The sequence below is a fragment of the Melitaea cinxia genome, chromosome 30 (genome assembly GCF_905220565.1).
Source record: "Melitaea cinxia chromosome 30, ilMelCinx1.1, whole genome shotgun sequence".
Lineage (NCBI taxonomy): Eukaryota > Metazoa > Arthropoda > Insecta > Lepidoptera > Nymphalidae > Melitaea > Melitaea cinxia.
Window position 1 is genome coordinate 6690152 of NC_059423.1, and position 23873 is coordinate 6714024.

A 23873-nucleotide genomic window follows, 5' to 3' on the forward strand; every position below is an offset into this window, starting at 1 on the left:
TCTGGTTTAGTTGTGTACCGTGAACGTGCTCACACGCCGACGTTGGGGATTCGATTCCCGCTCGGGATCAATATCTGTATTTTTACAAATATTTCTTGCCAGTCTGGTTGTCTGTCCTTGTGGGTCTCCCCACCGTGCGGAGAGCACGGTGGTCGAGGTCGTTATAATAGATAGACCTTCTCCTACCTCGTCCTGTGCCTAGCAGTGGAATGTATGTGTGTGCCCTTTGCAGGGTTCCTATTTACTAAGCATTGTTAATATGTATAAGACTTTTTTTTTTTTCTATGCCCCCGCACGTTATGCGAGTCTGTGTTCTCAAATCTCATTCATACTAGTTCTCGCATTAATTCTTCTCGCACTTTCATTCAGCATACTATTTCTTTCTTTCATCCTTCCTCATTCACACTGGCTTAAGGCTCTTAGTCTTTATTCTTATAGCTACGAACACGGGGATAGTGAGGGTGGAGAACTGTATAAGACCTTAGCACATAAGAAGAACAGCAAATAAATCGAAAAAGACCAGCAATACTCACAAGCATCTCTTCGAACCTTCGCTCGAGCTGGTCATCGTCCAGGGCGTCTATCTTGTTCGTGTACTCCGCAGCGGGCTCATCGTCCTCAGCCCGGGGCTCCGCCCTCGGGACCGTGTCGTAGCCTCGCTCGATCCCCGGGCCCGCCTTCTTTGGACGCCCGAACCATGTGTCCAGCTGAAAAGACGAGATATATTTATGAGTCCTGTTGTTATATTTATTCAATTACACAAAAGGGGAGGGATGTGTTACAATACAATACAAATATACTTTATTGTACAACCAAAAACAATACAAGTAACATAAAAGAAAAAAAACAAGCGAGAAATAATAACAATAATAATAATAATAATAATAATAACAAAAAAAAGAAATGTACAAAATGCGGTCTTATCGCTAAAGAGCGATCTCTTCCAGACAACCTTTAGAAAAAGGACATGAATAAGAATAAAGCGGCAAAGAGGTGTACTTTAAAATAATATATGTAAACACATATAATTATATAACTATACATTGTTATTTTTGTTGAGTCAGGGCTATAGACGCACACCAGAAGCGTTGTCGACCCTACCCGCGACCCCCCCCCCTCTCCCACCAAGTGTTCTCTACCTTACTCACACAGGAACAAAACGCTAATTGAGAATTGCGTTATTCAGCCGTGATCTTTTGTAATATTGAGGTACTTCCCCCGACGAACTGTTCCAGATTTTAAGCAGGATATATGCCGCGGCAACCTACCTCAATAAAACCTTGTACCTTATCACGACCAAATAATAAATTATTCATATTTATTATAATTACCGCATAACTTAAGAATGCAGCGGAATTGGTCCTTGTAAGTGAAATAAAGCTATGAGCTAATATATTGCTTTCAAGAATGTATTGTTTTTCTCCACATTCCTTGGCATATTATAAAAATACCGTTTGTCTTTGAATCATTCTTTTAAATCATATAGCTACGATGATTTTTACTACTTTTTGACTAGCCTATTCGTGTTACGAAAATAATGACACGTCGGTGTCACTTAACTTAGTTACCTATGATGGTCCGAGGGATATGATAATCAATAATAATAGTAGAATAGGGATTTTTTTACATCAGTTTTCTCAACCGGTCCCCAGTCTCCCCTAGTTCTTAAGCTCCTAGCATACCTCGAGTTGAATGACCTCCTGTCGGACCAGCACTACGGTTTCCGCCGTAACAGGTCCACGGGGGATCTTTTAGTGTACGCCTCGCACATCTGGGGCGAAGCCTTGGACAAGCACGGAGAAGCGCTAGCTGTCTCACTTGATGTATCGAAGGCATTTGACCGGGTCTGGCATGAGAGCCTATTGAGCAAGCTTTCAGTTTACGGAATACCCCCGAGCTTGTGTGACTGGATATCAGATTTCCTGAGTGGACGATCATTTCGGGTGGTCTTAGATGGCGCCTCGTCTGACTTGATGGCGGTTAATGCCGGTGTCCCTCAGGGATCAGTTCTCTCTGCAACCCTCTTCTTGATTCACATAAATGACCTCCTCAGGCCCGGTATCTTTGGATACGCGGATGACAGCACTGTTACGGAGAGATACGTGTCCGGTCCCCGAGCTGGTGGGGCTGAAACTCATGAGCATAGAGAGGCCCTGGTTGAACGCATGAATTTGGCTTTGAAAGAGGTATCCGATTGGGGCGACGCCAACCTAGTCAAATTTAATGCTTCCAAAACACAAGCGTGTCTTTTCACTGCTAAACGGAGTCCATTCCCATTAGCTCCGACTTTCCGGGGTGTATCTGTACCGATCACCGATAGTATTGATCTTCTAGGCATAAATATTTCGTCTAATATGAACTTTGAACAATGCATAGAATCCAAGGCAAAAATTGCTGGTAAGAAACTTGGCATCCTCAATAAAGTCAGGCAGTACTTCACACCGGAACAGCTTCTTACTCTCTACCAAGCACAAGTTCGATCGTGTATGGAGTACTGCAGCCACTTATGGGATGGCTTTGCCAAGTACCAGCTCGCTGCTTTGGATTCTGTGGATCGACGCGCCAGAAGACTCATCGGTGACAAATCGCTGGTTCGCTCTAGACTTCAAAGTCTCGAACATCGGCGCAAGGTTGCCTGTTTGTCGGTATTTTACAGGTTATATTTCGGAGAGTGTGCTCTAGAACTATATAATTTGGTTCCACCATCACCTTTCTACCACCGAACCGCAAGGCATCGCATGAATCTGCACCGCTATGTGGTTGAAATCCCACGATCTCGCACTAAACGATTTGCTTCCTCGTTCCTAATACACACCGCCAAAATTTGGAATGCCCTTCCGGCTTCCGTTTTTCCAACGAACTATAACTTGGGTATCTTTAAATCAAGAGTGAATAGGCATTTTCTAGGCAAGCGCGCACCACCTTAGGCTGTGACTTCAGGTGAGATCGCAGTCAAGCGCTAGTCTATATATAAAAAAAAAAAAAAAAAAAGTTCGCGCCAAATATATTATTTATATTAATTTATTTTCAAATTTACTTTATTTCTCTTATTGTTTATTATTATTTATTCTTCTTATTATTTTTTTATTTATCTTACATTTCTTCCGACCTAGTTGTAAAAAAAAATTAATAGGCAAAGAATACGCAGTCGAAGCCCCGATAGAAAGCTAGTATTCCATCAAAATGTTTATATTATATTTTATTAATTATTAAGTTTTTTATCGCTACCTACATCACGATTTTGTTTGCGAATAGAGAATCGTGACTGATAAGAGTTCCTGTACACATTAATTACGAGTCTCTTTATTTGTTATTGAATTTAAATAATTTTAAAATTTTAATTTCCTACATCCTATAGCTTTCGGACATTAAAACCTTCTACCACCCTTGGTGATATGTGGTGAGGTTTTTGTCTACACCCCACCTTCTCAAAAATTATAAGTAAATTGATATTTTCAGAATATTATCTTTAAAAGAAGTTTACTATGATTTTTTTAAAAAAGTAAGCATCGGGATATGAATTTCTAGAAGACATTTAGCGTTGTCGGGTGTTTGTTGGTTGTTTTTTGGTTTAGAGATCGCACGTTCAACAAAACCCCCATGTGATATTTTGTGATTTATATCCCCCATTTCGAGCCTCACGTGATTAATGGACTAACCCTATGTTTGAATATATATATGACGTACATAGTATAGGCGAGTGTAGGAAGGCGCTACTAATCCCCAGACTCTCACCGACTCATTGCGCTGGAGATTGGGCTGGAGAATGAGGGAACGCTCGAGCCCTTATATGGTTGACATTCCACTATACGCACTAAGTGATTCGCTAGTACATTCTTAATGCGTACGGCCAAAGAATGGAACTCTCTACCAGCGTCTGTGTTTTATAACATGGGGATCTTTAAGTCGCGAGTGAATAGGTTACTTCTAGGTAAGCGTGCCCCATCCTAGACGGCATTTTCACTTATCATCAGGTGAAATAGTGGTCAACCGCAAACATATCATTGTATATAAAAAAAAACATAATATAAATCAATTAAAAATATAATTTAATAATCCAAACATGTAAACATAACTTATCACAATTGATATATGTAACCTTTAATACTAGATCGTTCAATAAGTCCCGAGACTAACCTGGAAATGATGCATATATTAAAAACTCTTTTGATTTTTAAAAAGTACTGGCTATCAATACAAGAATATGTGTCAAATTTTTAAAAATGGAACAATAAAATTATTGATTTTGAAACATTTAAGTGACGCTACGGTTGTAATTTCGATACAATGGAAAAAAACGAGTTTCGCGTGTTGATAAAACATTGTTTTTTAATGGGAAAAAATACCGTTGAAGCACAGCAATGGCTTATAAAATGTTATGCAGGATCAGCTCCCTCTAAAGCAACCATTTGTCGGTGGTATGCCGACTTCAAACGCGGTCGCATGGACACCAATGATGGGGAACGCTCAGGTCGTCCAAATGAAGCAGTGACTCAACAAAATATTAACCAAGTCCTCAAAATCGTATTGGAAGATCGGAAGGTAAAAGTGCGAGAGATAGCCGAGATAGTGAAGATTTCAGCTGGTAGTGTTTTCACTATTTTACATAAAAATTTGGCCATGAAAAAGCTTTTTTCTAAGTGGGTGCCGCGTTTGCTTACAACTAATCAAAAGGAACAACGTATCAATGATTCAGAGCGATGTTTGGCGCTGGTGAATCATAATAAAAAGGATTTTTTACGTCGGTATGTAACAATGGATGAAACCTGGATATACCATTTCACTCCGGAATCCAATCGGCAGGCAGCGGAGTGGAGAGCGGCTGGTGAAAGCCGCCCGAAGCGTCCAAAGACTTAGAAATCGGCCGGTGAGGTTATGGCGTCTATATTTTGGGATGCGCATGGAATACTTTTCATCGACTACCTTGAAAAGGGGCAAAATATAAATAGTGACTATTACATGTGCTTGTTGGAGCGATTGAAGTACGAAATTGCGGATAAACGGCCTCACATGAACAAAAAGAAAGTGGTGTTTCACCAGGACAACGCGCCGTGTCACAAGTCCGTGAGAACGATGGCCAAAATTAACGAATTGGGCTTCGAATTGCTTCCTCATCCCCCTTATTCGCCAGACTTAGCCCCCAGCGATTACTGGCTGTTTGCAGACCTCAAAAAAATGCTTCAGGGTAAGAAATTTGACTCAAATAGTGAAGTTATCGCAGCAACGGAGGCTTATTTTGAAGCCAAAGACAAATCGTTCTACACACATGGGATAGAAAAGTTAGAAAAGCGTTGGAGGGACTGTATCGCTCTTGGAGGAGACTATGTTGATGAATAAAAATTAATTTTATAAAAAAGACCTTTTTTTAGTACTTAGTCTCGGGACTTATTGAACCACGTGTTATGAACAGTGGATATCTGATATCAGAAGTTACAACTTGAACTAATTTTACGAAAAAAGAAATAAGTTATGCGTTTCAAGATATATCAGGCCTGCTGGGACACTGGTAAATCTAACCGACTTCCAAAAAAGAAGGAAGTTCACAATTCGATTCGATTTCATTTTAATGTATCAGAACTCTAAACTCAGAACTTTCAACTGGGTGGATTTTTGTTTTAATCGAAAGGTGGTGCGTGTCATTTAAATTTAATAGCAATCTAACAAGTAATTTTCGAGTTATATCTATTAATGCGTATTTACTTGACTATTTTTTCGGCTACTTACGTTGTATTACTTGTCGATGTAATTGAAGTCGGTTTTTTTTTTAGTCGCGAGCAAACACAATTATATATCATAATTTTAAATACACTAGTTGCACTTTGCGGTTTCACCCGCGACCCGATCCCGTGGCAATCTCGGGATAAAAAGTAGCATATGTTTTATTCTGGATCTCCAGATATTTTAAGGTTTTTATATTATTGTGTTTAAAAAAAAATTAATGGCAACTACTTAAAATAATCATTAGAAAAGTAACATTATCTTCTTGTCCTTGTGGGTCTCCCCGCCGTGCCTCGGAGAGCACCTTAGGCTGTCGCTCCAGGTTGTTATCATAGACACGTGATAGCGATCGTTACTCATTGCAGAGAATATTAACCTGCAGTGGAACAGCGTTGTGGACTAAGCTTTCTTCTCCTGCATGGAGAAAGAATCCTATTCCCAGCAGTGAGATGATACAATCCAACTATTACTATTAAAACAAATTACCCACCGAAAAAGGCGACCTCTCCCTCACGAAATCACCGACAACTTTTATCGTATCCATTTTATAAATAAATACAATTAAAATACAGAAATAATTACACCGTCCGTTTGTCACACGTTAAGGATCGCGTCGTACTGAACGTATTGCTGTGTCGCGCTAATTTAAATCTGTTTAGCATCATTTTTATTTTGGGTACCTACTTTATTTTTAAGTATTGTCTATGTTCTCTTGGCGGGGACGACGTGTTGAGTGAATCATTTTCTCACGTGTTAGGTTGGTGTCGTATTAGATGCTTTGCGCTTTTATTAATATATACTATTACGGTGGCTAACAAGCGTACAGTCCAACTAATGGTGAGCGATTACCGTAGCCTATAGACGCCTGCAGCACTAGAAGCGTCGCAAGAGCCTTGCCGAGAAATATCAATACTGTCGTCATATCAATACTAGCCTTTATAAGGTCTAGGGCAATGCGGAAAGTACAAATAGTCTTTATTAACCATACACTACATTTCCTCCAGCTCCACACGTATCGACTCGTCGTTCCTGAGGGCCTAGCCAGTGAGGTCGAGAGGGTGGCACAGAGCTTAGGCAACTTGCGTTTTCCTAAAGAGTGTCCTAGGCGATACAGTGTCCGTCTGACACTGTCTAAGTCGTCTGCAATAGACGGACTAAGGCCGAAGTATATTGTAAAAAAGATTTTTTCAATTCGAACCAGCAAACTTTTCAGCTATATATATACATTTAGGTTTAGTTATTAATAACTTCAATCACTACAAGCAATGCGCTATAGCACTAGTATTATACATTATTGCATTCGTAGTAGAGCACTAACCTTAAATTGCAAAATCTCCGAAAATAAGGATAGAGTACGAAATGAGTGAATCGCATAAAAATATATACATTTCAATCTTATATATAAAATTTTCGTGTCACAATGTTAGTTACAATACTCCTCCGAAACGGCTGGATCGATTTTTATAAAATTTTGTGTGCATATCGGGTAGGTCTGAGAATCGGCTCTCTATTTTTATTAACCCTAAGTTATAAGAGGGGGGGGGGAATTTAAAGGGGTTAATAAAATATATGGCAAAACGACGTTTGCGGGGACAGCTAGTAATTATATAAAGACGCCTGCTCTTATTTTTAAGTCAAACATTTCACAGTTTATATTGCAAAGAAAAATGGTAAAATTTCGCGTTATTATGGTCGGCCCCAAGTGTATATATTCACCTTATGCCGAAATTATTTCATTTCAAGTATCAACCTTTATGAGGTCACGTGTAGTACTAGTCTTATATGATTCTCGATTTCACGATTCAGCTTTTTACATGCCACTGCTGAGTTTTCTATTCTACACGTAGGAGAAGGATGGAGCTTAATTCACTACGCTGCTACACTGAGCGTTGGCGGGTATATTCCTTAACATGAGTAGCGATCGCATTCAGGTGTATAATAACAACCGGGACCCACAGCTTAACTCCGAGACACGGTACGGGAGACTAGCCCGTTGGCGCAGTTTGTAGTGACCCTGCTTTATGCTCCGAGGGTTGTGGGTTCGATTCCCATCCCAAGTCTGGGTGTAATATAAATATTTATTTATAAGTATGTTTATCGAAAAAAAAAAAAAAAACAGTCGGCTGTTACCTATAACACAAGCATTAAGTTGCTTACTTTAGGAACAGACGACCGTGTGTGTAATTGTAAAAAAAAAAGTTTGAGAACCAGATCGGAAAGAAAAATTTGTATAAATACAAATATCCATCCCGAGCAGGAATCGAACCCGCAATCGTCGCTGTGTTAGCGCCCACACGATACACGCATCGCTACACCAGAACGACGTCTAAAATAAATTAAGATGCAACTGTTGACTTTACTCCAATGTCATAAGTATTATAATTATTCAAAAGATAAACAAAGGTAAACCAAAATGCTACACGCGAATATCAACCTTATTACTTTGGTATACGAACTATTTATTCTAAATTTGTGTGGGTAGTTGTGTTTTTATAAGTGTGTGTATGTGTGATAAGTTTACCGATGACGTCAAGGTCATTGACATTGACCTAAATGGTGTCGTATGGTAAATATCATTTTTTTAATTGAGTGAATTTAGTGTTATTATTGTAAGCACATATTGAAATGAAAATTGTTTGGAGTCATTGCGAAATCAATGAAACGAAAACGCGTTACAATAAACAAATAAGCACATATGAGAGAATGAGATATAATATATTAACATAGTATTTTATATTTTCGGTGAAAAAAATCTATCGTCAGCTACTTTTCAGAAGTTTCACTTCTGCCGTGTGCGAATTACATACACACACTTTTTTTTTGTTGGTTAAAACACTTTTATTGAACGCAACACTACTTGAAAATATTATTATTTAGCTGTTATCTTCAGTAAGGTCGAGGTACGTGCCCAGACGGGCTGCCATAATTTTTAATTGTGATTTTTTATCATCATCATTACATAGTATAAAACAAAAGACGCTTCCCGCTGTCTGTATACTTACGATTTTAAAACTACGCAACGGATTTTGATGCGGTTTTCTTTAGTAAATAGAGTGATTCCAGAGGAAGGTTTATATGTATAATACATGCATAATATAGTAGAGGAACACTGATAATTTTTGCAACCGTGCGAAGCCGGGGCGGATCGTTAGTTAATACATATTTTGAAACGTTTATATTGATGAGTGTTTGAACATAAATGTATATGTTCGACTGTACTGGTTAGATTCTACTAAGTAACACAGCTCTCCTACTATGTTGTGTTTCTGTGTGAGTAAGGTAGAGAACTCCTGGACTAGTGGTTGCCAACACGCTTGCGATGCTTTTGATGTTGTAGCCGTCTATAGACTACGGAAAACGCTTACCATCAGTAAGGTCGTATGCTTGTTTGTAGTATGAAAAGTAATAAAAAAACCAAGCACATGTCCAATCACATATCTTTATGTCTGACACGTGGTGAGGAGAGCCATAAGGAATCACACCGATAACAATAATTTACACAAATACAAATATCTTTCCTGATTCTTCTCCTATATGGAAAAAAAAGCCTATGCCGTATCGTAAATATCTCTCCCGAGCGGAAATCGAACCGATGACCTCCAGCCATAAAGTAAACCATTAACCGAATTTAAATTATTTAAGTGAGTTTAAATTAGTAAAAATACTCACAGTAAACATATCCCACATTGCATCCATTTATCACTTAAAATTCAACTTATATATAAAATGATGATACACATCACTTAGAATGAAGAACGAACACAAAACACGACTAACTATTACGAGTGACAAACGAATACTGCACATGTTTTTTAAATTAATATGCGCTTGCGTCGATTATTAGTAGCGCTATTCATAGTAGTGTACAGTAAGTACCCGGATATAAATACTGCACATCGAACTATGAAAAATGAAAATTGTGCTTAAAGGCTTCTAATAAATATACCATTCACACTCAACGGTCCTCACTAGGATCTTCTTCTGTGTCAGGGGTCCAGAAACATACGACACACAAGCACATACAGCCAGACCACTATAAACATTTATATGGTCAATACAAATGTTTATCATGTGCGAGGAACGTACCCGCGACCGCTAGCGCAACATACAGTGAGTGCTGTGACCGCTGCCTCAAAGCGTCGTCAAACTTGTGAGTTATGTGCGTTTCCGGACCCCCGACGCACGATTCATCTTCTACTGGTGTGGAAGAAGGCATTGAGTGTTAAAGTTTTATTTTTTATCATAATAAAAAACGATCTATTGCACTGGCTGGTCGCCTAAACGTCGACTTATCGGGGCACATATTTAAATTTGTAAAAATACTAATTTATGACCTTGTCATCTGTCATTATGGTCTCTAAGCCGTGCTTCCGAGAGCACCTAAAGACATCAGTCTCGATTATTATTATAGACACCGAGTAGTGATCGTTACTCACAGCAGGAAAATTATCAGCCCCCATGCAGTGGGGCAGCATGGTTAATTAAGCTCTCTAATCTTTCGCTTCGGCCTATAATATCCCACTGCTGGGCAGAGGCTTCTTTCCCCGTATAAGAGAAGGATCGAAGCTTAATCCACGATGCTGCTCCAATGCGTTCGTGCGGATAGATTTCTTACTATGAGTAACGATCGCTATCAGGTGTAGATGATAACCACCGGGACCGACAGATTAACGTTCTCTCCGAAGCACGGTGGGGAGACCCACAATGACTAACAACTAGGGGGGAAACAAAATATTTGTATAAACACAAATATCCACTCCGAGCGGGAAATAAGCCTGCGACAGTCGGTGTTTAAGTACGCCAACACGGCATAAGTACGCACCATTACACCAGAGCAGTCTAAACTTTAGTATGTCACAATTAAATGTTTATTTATAGACAGCTACAAAAAATATATAATTCTCTAAGAAAGTAGTCAACGACTATGAATACGGCACCGGCGCCAGCTCACAATAAATTGATCATCGCGGTAATGACATAACCTCCCGCATTTTCATCGAGTACGACGGATATATCTTACTCTTTCTAACACATGGGATAGATCTCACGTCTCTTTCTTGGATGATGACCTAATTGAGACTTAATTTTTAGGTTGGATTATATAGTTCTATTTTTCATTTTATTTTTTCTCTATGATTTAAAGCTTGTTTAGCCCGTTGTGGAAAACGCTATTTGACGGGTGACGGTATCCAACAGATAAAAAAAAATGGTATATTATTCTTGTTTACCATCAAATTCCACTATATATATTAGCAAATGTGAATTTAAAAAATACCGTTTATTAATTCAAGATTAACGTGTCTTAACGTGTCTCTCGTGCTGTGTGGCTACGGCACTAAAGAATTTAGCCACCCCCTCTCTTCCCGTGGGTGTCGTAAGAGGCGACTAAGGGATAACAAGGTTCCACGACCACCTTGGAACTTAAGAAGCCGACCGATGGCAGGATAACCATCCAACTGCTGGCTGTGAAATACACAGGCTGAAGACGGGCAGCAGCGTCTTCAGTGCGACAAAGCCAGTACTGCGGTCACCAACCCGCCTGCCCAGCGTGGTGACTATGGGCAAAACTCATGAGTTCACGTTATTTTTGGCGTAAACTTGTGGAGGCCTATGTCTAGCAGTGGACTGTATAGGCTGTAATGATTGATTTATTGACATATCTGTGCAAAATTTCATTAAAATCGGTGCAGAGATATATACATATATTATCAGATTATGATCGTAGTCTGTCACAAGTCAGGTGACCTAAGCACCAGTTAGGGGATAACCTCGATTTGCTATTGACCTTGCGCGTGAGCAAGCAAACGTAGAGCTTACGTCATCATGAGCAAACTTTTTCTAAATAATAAAGCCAGCGTCACACCTTTGCGGTTTAATGTGCTTGACAAATGGAATTTGTTCTTTTTTTTTATCACAGAATTTAAATTTAATTTAAGATTTAATTTGCTGGCATTATTAGCATTTTATCTTCTGCAAGATGGAGGAAAAGAAATGAAATGTAAAATTTAACTTCAGTAAACGAATAAAACCCTTAACGAACGTCGGAAAAACAAAAAACTTTTTTTTTCTTTTTCTGAGGTATCTGACTTCTCAGTCAGACTTTTCAGTCAGGTTATTCTAGATTTTATATTATTTTCCATTAATCGGGAAACAAACAGCGTACATAATAATAAATTCACAAAAGAATACAACTACACATGCAAAAAAAGTTTAGGCTTATATTTTAAAAATGTACAAAAACATGTAATATGTTATTTTTTAAGGAAATATCGAAAAGGTTATTCGACGTCACAGGAGACCGAAGAGCTGGCAGCTACTTCGGACAAAGAATTAGTCTAGCTATTCAAAGGGGGAACGCTGCCAGTATCTTCGGAACCTTGCCTAAAGGGACTCCTTTTAATAATATTTTTTAATTATTATATTATGTATATATATATATGGGCGATTCTCTGTAATCTTGTAATCGGCTGTCCCGACCGTTTTTTTCAAAAAGTAATTTAATTATTTAAAAAAAAATCACTCCTAATGAAACTTTAGCCTCGAAACTTTACGAGCCCATTGTTTTTAGAACCATAACTATTTTAATTTTTTTTCTAGACGTGATAGAAGCTCTAAAAATACAGTCCCCAGGCTGTCCCCATCACTGTATTTCCGCCTAGAAACGAGATTTACGAAAAAGTTATTGAAACTACGTACATTTGGCAGTTAATATGATAAGAAAAATAACAAAATTAATATTATTTTCTTAAAACAAGGTCTCGTTACGAATTTTATTATATTAGTAAACACCTGTAAACTTTGTCCCCAGAATTTTTAAACAGTCCCCTGCCAAAAATTTAAATCCATAATTAAAAAAAACATCAATATTTACAAACGTTTTTTAGAGATAAACGAAAGGCAATTATTGTTAAGTTGGACACCTTGTCGAATGCGGCGACAAAACGTCATTTTTTTTAGTGTCAGAGTGGCATTTGTGTTGTGAACTCACGTTTGATCCGCTACCGCACACAGTCCTCTGGTAAGTAATAATATTTATATGTTAATTACTTTAATTATTGCTTTATCCTTCATTGTTTTATTATCTATGTCTAAATTGATCAGTAGATTCTTAGAAAACTATTTTACATCAGTTTTGTAAATATTGTCAAATCTAACCTTAATACACAGTCCCCTGGCAACAGTCCTCTGTCTGAAGATGCAGCAGGGGACTTTTTACACAACAGGGGACTGTGTATTTTGCGTATTGGTTATTATTTCTATGTATTGTTTGTGTTAAATTATCCACTAGTATATTTTTTTAATGTGAGAATCATCAAAGTATCATTGGTTCGCATTATTTTCCTTTATAAACTATATATTATTTTACACAGGTCTATCGAAAACACATACACTATGGTTCCTAAAAAGAAAAAGGTATCCCGGAAGAAATTACTACAGAAAAAGAGATAAGCAGAGCGACTACGATACGAAATAATTTTTTATTTCGTATCGTATAGTAGTAATAACCTGAAAAGAGAGAACAAATGAGAAAAAAGGAGAAGTTGAAGTAGCAAAAGAAGAAAGAAAAAGGGTTGCGAAAATTAGTAAAGGACATTACACCTCGTGACCACAGAGCTGCCTTAAAGAAGTGGAAAGAACATTGTACTGTATACCGAGCCAAAAGACTAAGACTGAAAAGCGTCACTAATAACTTTATACGAGAAAAAACGCCGATCCTGAAGCAGATACTCTTCTACAAGACCATCTACTCCAGTTCAAGATCAAATATCTCCAGCTCAAAGCCCAGTAGTCTCCAGTGCTAGTTTAAATCAAAGAAAAAAAGTATTTACAAAGCGACGAATGAAGTTTAACAGAGAAAGAATTGAAAATATCCATGCTTAGAGAAAAAACTTGAGAAGTACAAAAGAAGATTAGCGATTATTGAAAATGTTAGAGGAGCGTGATCAAAGAAAAGAAGTAGTCAAGAAAGCATTGTTGGCGACGTCATTAGTAAGCAGTTGAAAGAAAATTATTCCACATTGAAACGTACAAAAGAGAGACAAATTTTTAAGAAAGTTGTTACTGGCTTGTGTAGAAGTAAAGTCACTCGATACCTAAAGAAATGAAGTTGATGTCTAGACCTGGAAAAAATCTAATCTCAATGGTTTAGATGTACCTGTAGCTAAACGATGTAAAATACCTCATAGTCATAAAAGGATTTGGAATTTATGTAACAATACTGGAGATTACGCCCTTGTAAAATATCCAGCTAAAAATGTAGAATATCGTTATGCTGCCGTAATTAATGAGATTAATGACGATGAAGTACGTAGTTACGTGTTACTTTCCTCAAGATTTGTAACCGAAAAGTGCAGATCTATAGAATCAATGATAATCCTAACTTGATTTTGAAGGAAAATAGAATATTTTATCAGTTTCCTACTCAAATAAACGTTTTCGAGCGCTAACTTTTTAAAATGTTAAGTTAATTTTGATTAAACTTTTTATGTGCAATATTTGATTTCGAAAAATCCTTAGGATTTGATTGGAGGTATCAGTTGAAATATCATATATTTGAGAGAAAAGACTTTTCTAATCATTATATTAATAATAGTAAATATTTTAATGAATATTGCATAAAGCATTTAATGATTGATATTATTAAGACTGTGTTGATCTCAGTGAATGAATGTTTAAATTTAAATAATTACATTAATAATAGTAAATATTTCATTTAATAAATAGTATTATAATAATAAGACTTTATATTGATCTCAGTGAGCACAAAATGTTTCTAGTACTTAGGGCTAAATTTTTGATATAAATGTTTAAAGAAAGTTATATTTCGTATTATTTTATTATAAAAAAACTTTTTTGATTATTGATGCGAAAATATGTCATACAAACAATAAATATTTGACTAATGGTAAATGATTTTTTTTAAGTACGACAATCCTCTCTCACTTAACAGCCCCTTTTCACGTTCAAAACAGTCCCCTGATGCCTCAAACAGTCCCCTGTCATGATTTTTTGAAAAATTTGCTAATTTCTCGGAAAATACGTATAAACTCAGTGGGCCTCCTTATCTAACTAAAATAATAGTTAATTTACTTCGAAATGTAACACGGTTTTTTATCAAATAGCAAAAAAAATTGCCAGGACAGCATTTGTATGGGAGCTGTACAAGCTTACAGAGAAATGCCCTTATATATATATATATATATATATATATATACTTAAGGTTTTTTAGTTTAATGTTATTTATCTAATTATTATTATTATATTATAAGTTGCTAATAAACTTTGTTTACATTTAGCAAGGCAATACATATATTGTACAAATAATTGTTTGTTCCCAAACGGAAAACAAAAACCGACATCAATTACATCAACCAGTAACAACGTAGGTGGACGAAAAAATAGTGGCAAAATTATGTGGTGTCGTGGGACACCAGGTAGGAACGAAGTTCCTTCGGATAGTATAGAAGCAACACAATTTGAAAAAAAAATGTTGAATTTTATATATATTTTCTAGTTCTTGTTTTTTTTTTGTTTTAATTTTGTTGATTGGTTTTTAATTAAGTACAAAAAAGTATTTAGGAAATTAAGTATTTTAGAAAATAACAAATACCGTAAAATAAAATAAATGAAACAAAATAATAATAATAATAATAGTTCAAACTATTAAGTGAAATAAAAAAAACATATGTTTTTATTTATTTTTGTCGACAGTATAAAATTACATAAATAATTTAAAAAAACAGTTTACTTGTAATATTTTAGTTTTACAAACGTCATATAATACAGTCGTGTGACTGATATTACGTAACTTCCGTTATATATTTTTCTTACGGTTTTAGTATCACATTTTTTCAGTTCGGTCGCCCGGCCAAATGTCAAGCCTGCCGTAAGGAACTTCGTTCCAATAAATACGCATTATTAGATATAGCTCAAAAAGTACCCTGCAGATCTCGATCACATTTAAATGGGACCATACGATAAGCACCACGGTCCACCCAGTAAAAAGTTCTGAGGTAACACACACATAAAATAATTGTGTTTGCTAGCAAAAAAAAAACCGACTTCAAAATTACATCGACAAGTAATACAACGTAAGTAGACGAAAAAATTAACAAACCCACTAGTCACATATATGCATATATATATATATATATATATATATATATATATATATATATATATTTATATATACTGTTGAATTGAGAAACTCCTCTTTTTTTTAAACCGTTTAAAAAGATAAACTATACTTTAGTAAGGTTATCTGATACGACTTATCTTGTAAGACCTAATATTCAGCTTTGAATTATGGCTCTACATTAGACATAGTGCGATGAAAATTTATTGAAATAAAACATATTTCGCACGCTTGACTTGGGAAGTAAACTGGTGATTTCGTGACGTGAGCGTGACGAAAAGTGTGATTGGGAGACGCGAACGAAGCAAGAGAGGCGCAAGCACACATTTTCTTCCTCTCTTTCTCTCATAGCCAGTTACGTTTCGTATATCTAACACACGGTATGGGTCTATTGCCAAAGAATTTGACTTTAGTCGTGTGGTCTAAAGCACACTCCTTTTTTATTTCAGTATTGACCTTAAAACATATTCTTAAAGATAAAGATGCGTCATTTACAATTGATTTCTTGATTTAGTGTCGCGGGTGTGGTAACATAATACAAGCACAAATGCCCATACAAGGTCAAACGTCTGCAGGTCCTATACAAATTCGGATAGCCAACACCTCTCCCAAAACTCTTGTATATCCATCTTACTCACATAGGAACACAACACTATTTGTGAGCAGTGTCATTCAGCTGTGTATCTTCTGTTAGGTTGATGTACTTCACCAGAGTGCCTAGTGCGAGTTTTATTCACAGAAACATGACAGAAATACGTGAAGATTATTTTGAATGGGAATTTAAACAGTGCAGCCTAGACGATAAAGAATAGTATACGATACAATCGATACAGAGTCATCTAGCGGCAAACGCGACAACTAGGTTGAAATGCCGAATTTCCCATACAAAATGAAGTTAAAATTTAGGCCCGTTATTGCGAGACGGATTAAACAAACAGTTGAGCTCTATCTAGTCTTTCTTAATAGATATAAAAACCTGAGATTAGTTCAAATAAATGAATATGCCCAAAATTTGAGCATTATAAATTAACATTGGAAATGTTTACTGTATTTATCGAAAGTCTTGCACTAGCTTTTTTCTCGCCCATATTTAAAGGACATAGTCTCAATCTTCTGATGATACAAGTATGTTAAAATTTTGTTTGTTCATCTTTCATATCTTATCATGAAAACTAATCTTTACATTCCTGTAAGACATTTATGAAAAATAGTTTAATCTTCGATAGCAAAAAAATTACTCACATTTGAACATGACTGAAAAGAAATCTCATCCTAAACGGTAAATACGTTAAGTAATTTTAATATTTTTATACCATTACTAGCTGACCCAGCAAACGTTGTTTTGCCATATATATTATGAAAATTTAGGGTTGTATGTATTTTTTGATGCTAAATCATAATAACATAAAAATAAATTATCAAAATATATTTAAAAAAAATTGGGGTGGACTACCCTTAACATTTAGGGGGATGAAAAATAGATATTGCTCGATTCTCAGACCTACCCGATATGCACACAAAATTTCATGAGAAGCCGTTCAAGCCGTTTCGGAGGAGTTTAACTACAAACACCGCGACACGAGAATTTTATATATTAGATTATTGAGGTGTGGCACAGCAGGAAATATCCTGCTTTCGTGGAAGTGCACCCGCGTCCCCGCGATTCCGCCCAGGCGTGTCGAAGAAACACCCCAGAAAAAAAGGATATATCCTTATCTAAATATGGAGCAGCCCGATTGGGGAAGTACCTCGATCTTACAGAAGATCACAGCTAAATAATATTGTTTTCAAACAGTGTTGTTTTTATTCCTTAATAAGGTGACCAAAGCTCCTGGGGGAATCGGGGATAGGGTTGGCAACGCGCTTGCGATGCTTCTGGTGTTGCAGACGTCTATAAGCTACGGTTATCGCTTATCATCGGGTGAGCAGTACGCATGTTGGCCGACCTAGTTACATAATAATAAAAAAAAACTTATGTACAGGATAAATTTTCTCCACAACCGATGAAATCGAGCCTTACAATATTAATAAGACAATACATGAAGATATTTGACCTTCGAATAAATCTTGGAATGTCGTTTGCCCTACAAAGCTGACCTTTATTGACTCACAACTTGACCCACGTCTTAAAGCCTTAGGCGTATATCTATACTGTTATTACAAAGCTGAAGAGTTTGTTTGTTTGAATGCGCTAATCTGTAACTATTGCTCCGAAATGAAAATTTATTTTCGTGTTGTTTAGTCCAAATACCGAAGACGGCTATTGGTTATATATGATTCTAGTACGTTTTTTTCTCAGATTAACGCAGGTGAAACTGCAGAGCATAGCTAGTATATAACGAATTTGTACCTTACTAGTTTCCATTTTTTTTTTTTATTACAAGTCTAGTTTGTTTACGCGTGCTAATCTCAGGAAGTACTGGTCCGATTTGAAAAATTCTTTCAGTGTTACCCGGAGGAAGGCTATATATCATCACGCTAATACCAATAGGAGCGGAGCACCAATGAAGAATGTTTCAAAATCGGGTGTTTTTAACCGACCTCAAAAAGGAGGAGGTTACTCAATTATATATATCAATTCGACCGTATATATATTTCTTTAATGTATGTTCGGGGATAACTCCCTCGATTATGAACCGATTTTGATAATTCTTTTTCTGTTGGAAAGCAGATATTCCTATTTTGATACCATAATAAGGAAATCAAGATCTGATGATAGGATCCCAGAGAAATCGAGGGAAACTCTCGAAAATCCGCATAACTTTTTACTGGGTGTACCGATTTTGAAGATTTTTAATTTAATCGCAAGCCGATGTTTATCATGTGGTCACATTTAAATTTCATCGAGATCTGATTACAACTTTTGGAGTAATCTTTGATAATGCGTATTTACTTGACTATTTTTTCGTCTACCTACGTTGTATTACTTGTCGATATAATTGAAGTCGTTTTTTTTTCATTTGCCTGCAAACAAAATTATTCAAGTAACTATTCAACGCGGACGAAGTCGCGGGAAGTAGCTGGTAGATAAAATAAAAGGACTTGCTGAATCTTTCCCAGCCGTTCTGTAGTTAAGCATTTAGCAACATTATTGGTGCTTCATTTTTATTTATATAGAAGACTAGCCATGCCCCACGATTCCACTCGCGTTAATTTCAGGAAAAAAACTATTAACACATTATATAGCCTAGTCTTCCTCGGTAAATAGACTACCGAAGACAAAGATAATTGTTCAATACGAACCAGTAGTTCCTGATTAGCGTGTTGAAACAAATTGCTCAGCTTTATAATATTAGTATACTCGCAGATAGACATACTACCCACGTGCTAATAAAGCATATTTTTATATACAGGTGACATCATATTGACATCACCAAGGTCGAGTGATTACTGCATTTGTATTTTTATCTAAATCTTTGCATAGTTTACTTGATAATGATTTATTTTGGTTGTAAAAGCGATCTGTCACAACTTAACCATTCATAATTAGAGCGTTTATTTATTTATTTCTAGCTAGCGACCCGCCCCGGTTTCGCACGGGTGTAATGCTGATACTAAATATACTACAGGATGTCTTTATATACAACGTTCACAGCTTTTTTGACATTAGAAAATACAAATAATATATTTTTAGAGGTTACTCTTGAATTGATTAATTATGATTTAGTTTCATTATCCTCATCATCCAAACATTTGTATTGGCCATACAGGTGTTTGCCGTGGTCTGGGTGTTTGTGTAGTCCTTGTGGGTCTCCCCGCCGTGCCTCGGAGAGCACGTTAAGCCGTCGGTCCCGGTTGTTATCATGTACACCTGATAGCGATCGTTACTCATAGTAGGGAATACATCCGCCAACTCTGATCCTTCTCCTACATGGGGAAAGAGGCCTATGCCCAGTAGTGGGATATTACAGGCTGAAGCGTAATCCTCATCATCACTTCAGCCTATCGCAGTCCACTACTGGACATAGTGCTCCACAAGTTCGCGCTAAAAATGGCGTGAAATCATGTGTGTTGCCCATAGTCACCACGCTGGGTAGGCGGGTTGGTGACCGCAGAGCTGGCTTTATCGCACCGAAGACGCTGCTGCCCATCTTCGACCTGTGTATTTCAAAGCCAGCAGTTGGATGGTTATCCCGCCATTGGTCGGCTTTTTAAGTTCCAAGTGGAACTCTGTTATCCCTTAGTCGCCGCTTACGACACCCACATGATTTAATCTAATCCTATTCAACCTAATGTACTTACTATAAATACGGTTTAAAAATCTAAAGTACGAAAATACATTTAGAAAAAATTGTCGCACCGGCCCCCCGCCCAATACCGCCGCACCCGATGTCTCTGAATTTTGTATCTGTATCATCTTCGAAAATATCCATTTAAATTACATGCTGTTAAGGGCCATATTGATCTATTTTAAATGCACAATGTATTAATGGTATTTAATTGAATAAGGGTGAATGATGTATTGCTTAAAATCGCGTCGTAAAATATGCCAAGTAAAGGATAAAAAATGGTTAGTGTGGGTTATCCATGAGAGATAGACATATACTGACGCGGACTTTTTTGTAAACCTCTTTGAAGTGTACTGTAGTACATTATTTTGATCTATCTCATAGGGTTCAGCCAGCGTTTGCAATGTAAGCAAAAAAAAAAATGTGTTTATTTACTACATCACATTAGAAACCTCTAAATTGTCAATGTTTCTCTACTATATTATGCATGTTTCATACATATAAAACTTTCTCTTGAATCACCCTATCTATTTAAAAAACCCGCATAAAAATCCGTTGCGTAGATTTGAAGATCTAAGCATACATAGGGACAGACAGACAGCGGGAAGCGACTTTGTTTTACATTATGTAATGATGATATAAATGCAGTTCCTCAGGCAGTCTTCAGCCCGGTTCCTATATTCAAAAGAACGATTCGTTCTGTTAACGTATCGTTTAATTTCGAACACGTATCCGTTCAACGGTTCGTAACTGAAAACGAAACGTTTTTTGAATGTAGGAACCGAGTTTTATTCGGTCAACGACCACAGGAAACGAAAGCACTTGATCCAATCGCTTTGATGACAGCTTGTTGACAAGGCGTTACTGGAGTCAGAATTCAATTTGCAACTCAAATTCTGTTAAGGTTTCGTCCATGAATAACGTGATTTTATTAGCAACATTTTAACCTTTACCCCTGCCTGGTTGATTTTATATTATTCTACGCCAAATAAAAAACAAAAATAAATAAATAAATAAATAATTGACGTGAAATCTTTAGCCGCGTTTGGGCACTTTTTGGCAGTAGAAAATCTTATGTTGATTGTTAATGTTCGCTTCACCGACATACTCATGACTGGCGCACTTGCAGCGGCCGTGTACAGTGCGCATTAGACGCTTTTTGGATGGGTGAATGAATAATCGTGCTTTCGCGTCACCGACATGATTGATATTGATAATTTTAATTCGGACATTATGAAATCACATATATTAATATTAAAAGTTCAAAGTTTTCACTTCTATCGGCGGTCACTATAGCTGCCATTTTTTTTTTTTTTGTACAAAATTAATTAAATATTCACAATATTATCTTTACAGATCATCAGATCAGCTCGGCCTATTGCAGTCCACTGCTGTACATAGGCCTCCCGAAGTTTGCGCCAGGCATCCCGGTTTTCCGCAATCCTTATCCAGCTTACACCGGCAATCTTACGTAGATCGTCGGTCCAACGGGCCGGAAATACAGGTAAAATCGAAAATTTTCAGACCGATAACAAGGTTGCAGGTTGGTCAGTGTAGAAATCGCGAGTTTAACGAAAAATAAACACAAATATAGATGTTTGCCGTGGTCTGGGGTTTGTGCTCGTGTGTTGTGTGTTTCCGTACCCCCGACATATTAATAAGTGAAGCAAAAAGTTTGTACCCCTTTTTACGATAATTGCGAAGTTGAAGGAGTATGAGATTTCGCAAACTTATAGTTTATATACAGGATTGCAGAATGCTAATATTTTATCAAAATTGTGCATAAAAAATATATCAAATCAATAAAAAAAAAATAACACACACTACCATGTATTTGACATACACACGCATATTATACTATTTTGTTGATTGTCAGTCTATAGTCAAATTAAAAAATTAAAAAAAAGGTCGAAATTATGGTCGAATTTCGACCACTGGGCGACCACTAATTTATTTAATTATGCCACTATCAAATACGATATTTGATTGATACACAATTACACATAGAAAAGGTTTGCCAAACTTGTTCGTCTATTCGGCGCTCATAAACCTTGACCGCAGGACTCGCTATATGAATTGACAATTCATCACACACCATAACCATTTACCGTGAGACAGTAGGTGATGTCGTAATTTTGCGCTTGCAACACCAGGAGCAAGCGCGTCGCCGACCCTTTTTTTTTATATTACTAGGTCGGCAAACAAGCGTACAGCTCACCTGATGGTAAGAGATTTTCGTAGCTTATAGACGCCTACAAAACCAAAAGCATCGCAAGCGCGTTGCCGACCCAATTCCCATTCCCCCCACGAGCTCTGGTCACCTTACCCACCACAGGAACACAACACTGCTTGAAAGCAGTATTATTTAGCTGTGATCTTCTGTAAGGTCGAGGTACTACCCCAGTCGGGTTGCTCCATATTTTGAGCAGGAAATTCCTGCTGTGCCCTACCTCAGTTAAAGTTGTTTGATCTCAGTTGTTTGCCGAAATGGTTATATAAAAAAACTCTTTAGTTTGCAAGTGTCACGCTAATCACGTGTCACAGTTGACACGCTATCTTTTTTATTATAATTTCGTAACATTTGATAATTCAATTAGCCCATTGCTAGTAGGACGAACGCGGGATCACGTACTATCCGTAAATTATTTAGAGAATGACTTTGAATAGTTACGGGTTTCTGTAAAGAACTCACTAAAGACGGCGCCACGGTCGATTAGACCGAATATAAAATCATCATATCAAAAATTTCGATCTAGCGAGTACATCGTTCCATAGCTTAATTGGCTAGAGCACCGACACGGTCAGCTGGAGATGCAGGTTCGATCCCCGCTGGAACGGTCGATTTTTGATATGATATTAAAAAATGTTAAGTATTGTTTAGCTGTGATCTTCTGTAAGGCCGAGGTACTTCCCCAGTCGGGCTACTACAGCAGGATATTTTATGCAGTGTCCTACCTCAGTTAAAAAAGTCCCCATTGGTAAATTACCTAACATGTTATAAAAAATTTCCTATAATATGTAATATACTCACACCACTGCGACGTTTCCACGTCTCCCTTCTCTTCAACCTCGGCATACTATTATAGTTTGACATTTTCACTAACTACACTTATTAACAACACACTTATTAACACATTTATTACTGTTTCTTACACTTCACTTTTACATTTATTGCCGTTTCTTACACTTCACTTTTACATTTATTGCCGTTTCTTACACTTCACTTTTACACTTAGTAACATTTTTTACACTTCATTTTTATAATTAACAATTTTATCTGTCACTGTCTTTTGTAGAGTAAATTATTTTACATATTTTAGTTCAGTTTTTATTACTATTTTTTGAACTGCAACGAAATATTAATCAATATTTTATTTAATAAAAAAATATTATTACTGTACTCACTATTATTTATTGGTGTTCATTTATTAACATACTTAACGAGTAAAAGTAATTTTACCTATTCTGACTTTATTTTAACATATTTATAATATAAAATGGTTTATTAAATATAGAAAAATAGATTAATTTTGCATATACATGTACATTTAACGTTTTTATTTACTACTAGCTGACCCGGCGAAATTCATACTGTAAATTTTGCATATAAAATTTATCGATAATTGCTTTATTTTATTTTCAAAATTTTCTTTTATACAAACTTTGTCTTTAAAAAGAACAAAAAAAAAAAACAATTATCCAATTTCAATTGTTTGGAAGCTATGAAATGCTTGCATTATTAAATGCAATGTATGCATACTTGAATGCATGAATGCTTGCTTAATTTAAAT

The 23873-nt window shown here is 36.6% G+C and overlaps 1 protein-coding gene across 1 annotated transcript in view; it reads right to left on the reverse strand.

Annotated features, from left to right (window-relative positions):
- LOC123668135 (protein diaphanous) overlaps window positions 1–23176 on the reverse strand; it is a 65651-nt gene extending 42475 nt beyond the window's left edge. The window contains exons 1-2 of the mRNA XM_045601927.1: window positions 23114–23176; window positions 534–707 (exon numbers count right to left, since the gene is read on the reverse strand). Coding sequence (XP_045457883.1) covers window positions 534–707; window positions 23114–23176 — 237 coding nt within the window. The remainder of the gene's footprint in view (window positions 1–533; window positions 708–23113) is intronic.
- Window positions 23177–23873: the final 697 nt, after the last annotated feature.